At 51.7% G+C, this 5000-nt stretch overlaps 2 protein-coding genes across 2 annotated transcripts in view; one reads left to right on the forward strand and one right to left on the reverse strand.

The window, feature by feature from the left end:
- Ccdc107 (coiled-coil domain containing 107) overlaps positions 1–1878 on the forward strand; it is a 2826-nt gene extending 948 nt beyond the window's left edge. Inside the window, exons 3-6 of the mRNA XM_021222374.2 lie at positions 1150–1210; positions 1297–1387; positions 1463–1575; positions 1651–1878. Coding sequence (XP_021078033.1) covers positions 1150–1210; positions 1297–1387; positions 1463–1575; positions 1651–1859 — 474 coding nt within the window. The 3' untranslated portion in view covers positions 1860–1878. The remainder of the gene's footprint in view (positions 1–1149; positions 1211–1296; positions 1388–1462; positions 1576–1650) is intronic.
- Positions 1879–2865: 987 nt separating this feature from the next.
- Positions 2866–5000, reverse strand: part of Arhgef39 (Rho guanine nucleotide exchange factor 39) — a 2818-nt gene continuing 683 nt past the window's right edge. The window contains exons 3-8 of the mRNA XM_029533260.1: positions 4929–5000; positions 4623–4741; positions 4002–4072; positions 3628–3756; positions 3120–3349; positions 2866–2958 (exon numbers count right to left, since the gene is read on the reverse strand). The exon at positions 4929–5000 is cut by the window's right edge and continues 49 nt beyond it. Of these exons, the coding sequence (XP_029389120.1) occupies positions 2866–2958; positions 3120–3349; positions 3628–3756; positions 4002–4072; positions 4623–4741; positions 4929–5000 (714 nt within the window). The remainder of the gene's footprint in view (positions 2959–3119; positions 3350–3627; positions 3757–4001; positions 4073–4622; positions 4742–4928) is intronic.

Genomic DNA, 5000 nt, shown 5'->3' on the forward strand with positions numbered 1-5000 from the left:
AAAAAAAAAAAAAAAAGAAGTTGCTGCAGAGGCTCCAACCTTGGCCCAAGGAGCTAATCGCTGCAGCAACTAGAGTGTCTAGTTGACCAGATACCAAGCCGTTTCGTGTTCTCTTTGGGAAGGAAGCCCTGAAATGTGAACTGACAGTACATTCTGATGGATTTGAAACCGTTGACGTGGAAAGTGGTTACCTACCACCCAGTGCTTTATCAACTCTGGTCAATTACTTGCACTAGGAAATAGAGGTTGGACTAATTAGTAACATAAAACTAGATGAGATTAATGAGCCCAGGCAGACTTGACAGGCTAGGATGAAGATTGGAATTTAAAGATAGATGTTAGACGCCTTTAATTCCAGCATGGGGGGGGGGGGGAGACAGAGGCAGGTACAGCTCTTGTGAGTTAGAGGCCAGTATTCCTGTCTTATGCATGGAGTTAAGCAGTTGGGGAAGAAGAGGTGCGGGACCCGTGGAAGAGATGTAGGCATGGCAGCTGACAGTTTCACGGTGTTGTGATCACCCACTTTCCAAAGAAGGGTTCTGAGCTGAGACTTGTGCTCTCTCTGCCCATCAGAACACTGGGAGAATTGTATGCTAAAAATAAACCACAGGGCACTGCCTTTAAGAGCAAAGAGCACTGTCTAGGCTTTTTGTTGTTGGGGTTTTGTTTTGTTTTGTTTTGTTTTTTTCATCTGTAATGGGGGTAATGTGAATTGAATAGATTGGAGGAGTTTTGTTTTGTTTTGTTTTTTACCAGCAAAGACTGAGGGAACTGGAACTAGTGACACAGTCCTGTTATCCCAACTACTCTGAGGGAGGATTGTAAGTGCAAGGCCCATCTGGACAATTTAGCAAGACTCTATCTCAAAGGCAGCGAAGTATAGGGATGCTAAATAAGGAGGCTGGGGTCAGAGCAGTCTTCAGATCCCTACTGGAGAGTTTCACATTCCCAAGAGCGCTTTAGCTGTCTGGCCATGTGTGGGCATCCTGACGTGTCACTCCATGTTCTGGGTAAGCGGCTGGACTAGAGACAACGGGGATTCTCTGAGGTGGATGCCCAGAGCTTCCTGGCTCTATGGCTCCTCTCTTCACTGGCTCTGAGGTGCTGGGTCCTCTGCTGCAAATTTGCCTTTATCTGCTTCCACAACAGCGCCCTGATGAGGCTGCTGCTCTCAGAGAGGAAAAAAACAAGGAGAAATCCTCGCAGTCAGGTGGGTTGAGCACTTCATGGTGGTTTCTGGGGCTGGAGGAGACCAGGGGACTGCAGGAGTAACCATGCCCTTTCCCTCACTCCCAGAACAACAGCTGGTGCAGCTGACACAACAGCTGGCCCAGACGGAGCAGCACCTGAACCTCCTGATGACACAGCTGGATCCCCTTTTTGAACGGTGAGAATTTGTGGGGTGGGTGAGGTGGGAGCCAAGGAGATGGGCTGGGCAGCCCCTGAGTGGGTATTTCTACAGGGTGACAACTTTGGTTGGAACCCAGCGGGAACTTCTAGACACAAAACTAAAGACCATCCGCCACCTTCTACAAGACTGCCAGCCTGGCACAGGGGTGGAGGTTCCAGAACCAGGTAAAAGGTTGGGAGGTTTCTGCGGCAGGGGAACCGTGGCTGTGAAACTGGAGCAAGCTGGTCTCTCCCTCACAGAGGCCAGCATACCCTTTCCTGAGGACCTGGGGAAAGAAGACCAAGAAGAAGCTGGAAACAGTCAGGCCTGGGAAGAAACCATAAACTGGAGCCCAGAGACATGGAACCTAGCTCCCTCCTGGGAGGTGGAGCAGGGGCTGAGGAGAAGGTGGCACAAGATGGTGACAAAGGGTCCAGCAGTAAATGGGGGACAACCACTGAAGGTTTAGTAAAAGCAGTCGCCTCATAGTGGGTGTTGCTCTGTGCTTTTTCCACTCCTTGCTGCACACACACACACACACACACACACACACACACACACACACACACGCACACGGTGCAAAAGCCAAGTGGGCTTCCCTTATTAGGAAGAGAAAGACTGCCTTCCAGAATGTGAATGGAGAAGACAGAGAGAGAGAGCCACAGTTCTGCCTTTGTGTTTCTGAGGCTACCAAGATGCCAGCCATCAAGGCTGAAATTCCATTTTTCTCATGACTTAGACAGAAAGGCCTTTGCAAAAAACAACCCTTTATTAAAATCCAGTGGGAAAATAAATTATAGTACATAGGAGGTAGTTCAGGAGGATCTGGAGTTCAAGGCCACCCTGGGCTGCATGAAACAAAACCTCGCCTCAAGAAAACAAACTTTATACAATAGCCAGGTGAGGCAGCACACACCTATAAACCCAACACCTGAGAGGCTGAGGCAGAAGGAATTCAAGTTCATGGTCAGCCTGGGTCACAGAGTTAAGACCCTTTCTCAAGAATAAAACAGGAAACCATAGGCAATCACAACAAAATGGACTCCTTTCCAAAGCTGCAAATGGGATTAACCGCTGGACACAGACAGCAGGGGCTCTCCAGGCCCCCCAGTGGCAGGGCGTTAAAGGGGGCTTGTTCCACTGAGGCGCCCCTGAAGAACATTCCCTTTTGTTCCTGGCTCTGCCCTATCCCTGAGTATCCGAGTTCTGGAATTTGTAAGATTCTTCCGTAGGCACGCCCAGCTGCCACCTGTATCCCTGGATAGCTGTGAATGTGGCCCCAGCACATTTGTAGATGACAATGTCATGTTGCAGTGACACTTCTGTGGGTCGAGCTCTTCTGGCTTCTGTGGGGAAAAAAAAAAAAACAGTCTTGGCACCAGGAAAGGTGCTGTCCTCAGTCACCCACGGGGTGGGAGAGGGGCTGCGAGGGACGCCGCTCCCTCTCGGGATGCTCGCTGGGAGACAGACACGGCTCACCTGATAGCCTGAGTCAGACTGTGGTGCCATTGTGACAGCTCCTCTTGGTCAGTAGACAGAAGCAGGAGCTTCTCTTGGGGAAAGGACAGCTAGGGAGAAACCACTTAGTTCAGAGCAAGTCAGGCTGGTCCCACGACCTGAGCCACAACAACCCCCGTATTCTCATGTGAAGGGAGCTAGCTCAAGTGATGGGCTGGTCTACAACCACTTCAAGTATATTTTGGGCCCAGATTTCCCATCTACTACTTACACTGAGCAAACCACCGCAAGGTCCTCCCGAATGGCCAAAGACCCTGCTAAGGTGACACTGGGACATAGGGTACAGGGCTCTGCAGACAAAGGTGCCACTCTTCAGCAGGTGCAGTGGGGGCCGAGGCTTGGCCATGAGGAGCACGTCGGAGAAAAGGAAGAACATCCGGGGCCGAGGCTCCCCCGAAGGAGGCACCACTAAAAGCCAGCCCTGCCGTAGGAACCAGCGCCCTTGAAAATGAGAACGCCATTATTGTACAGCTCAAGAATCCATAGGAACACAAAGGAGACAGGACACTGGGGAAGAGGTAATGTTATTGTGTGGATATGTGGAGGTCACAGAACCACCCTGGAGTCCTCTCCTTTCACCTTTATGTGGGTTCCAGGATTAACTCAGGTCAAACAGCAAGAGCGTTACCCGCTGGGCCATCTTGCCAGCCCAGCATGCTGGCATAAGCAAATAAGCAAAGGGCAACTGAGGACCGAAGCGGGCAGAGTCCCCGGTCTACCTGAAGTCAGCCCTTTTGCCTTGCGCCCACTGAGTAGAGCCTGGACACGTAGCAGATGCTGGTCATTCTTCTGACTCTGGCCGATGGCGTGGACCTTCTGGGCGGTCTCACTTACCAGGCGGGCAGCCCCTGGAACAACACTCAGTGCCTCACTTCCAACGGAAGTGAGTACTTTTACTCTTGGTAGTAAAAGACAAGCTAGTCTGGGGGTGGGGGTCTGGGTCCGGCTCTAGCTTCTTGAAGATCAGGCAGGGCAGTTAGGGCCACTGTACATTCCGCGGAAGACGGGGACATACCAGACACTGTTGGAGGTGAGAAGCAGAGAGGCGTTCAGGACAGGCAGCCTCTGCCTGAGCTGAGGAACTAGAACTTACGTGTGAGCTGCTGGTAGTCAGGGCTGCTGGGAACGGTGTTCTCGGCCAAAGCCACGACAAGATTCTCGTACCTAGAATTGGACAGTGGGAAGGGAAGCAGAGCCAGGCTCAATGCCCTGCTTTCATAGGCTTGAAGATCACTTCCCCGACGTTCATTTCTCAACTGTCAGTCAGAAAGGGCCTGGTTCCTCCGTTGCCCCTCTTTAACCTGGGACTCTGAATCTGGGATCACATGACATTTCCATCCTACACTGAAGAATCAGGAGGCTGGGTCAGAAGAGGAAACCAAATCAAACCAAGGAGGCTACCACAGACAACCTGTGAGCCCTGGAACAGAACCTCAAGACTAGACCAACCCCTCATTGCCCTGAGCCTTCCCAGAGCCTGTCTCTGGCCTTGGTGCAGGTTCCTCCGTTCAGTATACAGTCCTACGATGCCACATCTGACGCTGCAAACCCTGGATATCCCCGTGGGTCAGCATTTACTCTGGTAAAAGCTTAGAAGCAACTTGGCCCAGAAAAGCAGAATTGGGATAGGACCTATGGCATCCCCCACAGAGCTGCAGGCCTACGTTATGCAGCCTGAGAGGATTAATTCCAGCCTAGAGAGATTCACACTCACTGTTGGAGCCGCTGCAGAGGCAGTGGGAGCAGGTCCTGGAGCTGAAGACCCCTAAATTCAGGGCGACCTTCCTGAAGCGTCACGAATCTCCGAAAACGCTTATTCTTCTTCAGCTGCACCTGGGTTGAGAGGGGTAGTTCCCACGAGGGAGAGAAGTCACTCCTCCTGTTACAGTCTGCAAGCTGCGCACTCCCGAGGGAAATCTGGCCCTCCTAGAGATGTTAGCAAGGAGCTGGGTTCTGATGCAAACAACTAATTAGGTCTCTAAGTTAAGGGGTAAGGAGGGAGAGACAGACTGCAGGTTACCTGGAGGGTAGTCTGAGACCGCTCTGCGTTGGCAGCAAATTGGGCATAGAGCTCCAGGTGGGGGCAGAAGCC

Source organism: Mus pahari, chromosome 22 (assembly GCF_900095145.1).
Source record: "Mus pahari chromosome 22, PAHARI_EIJ_v1.1, whole genome shotgun sequence".
NCBI classification, from domain to species: Eukaryota; Metazoa; Chordata; class Mammalia; order Rodentia; family Muridae; genus Mus; species Mus pahari.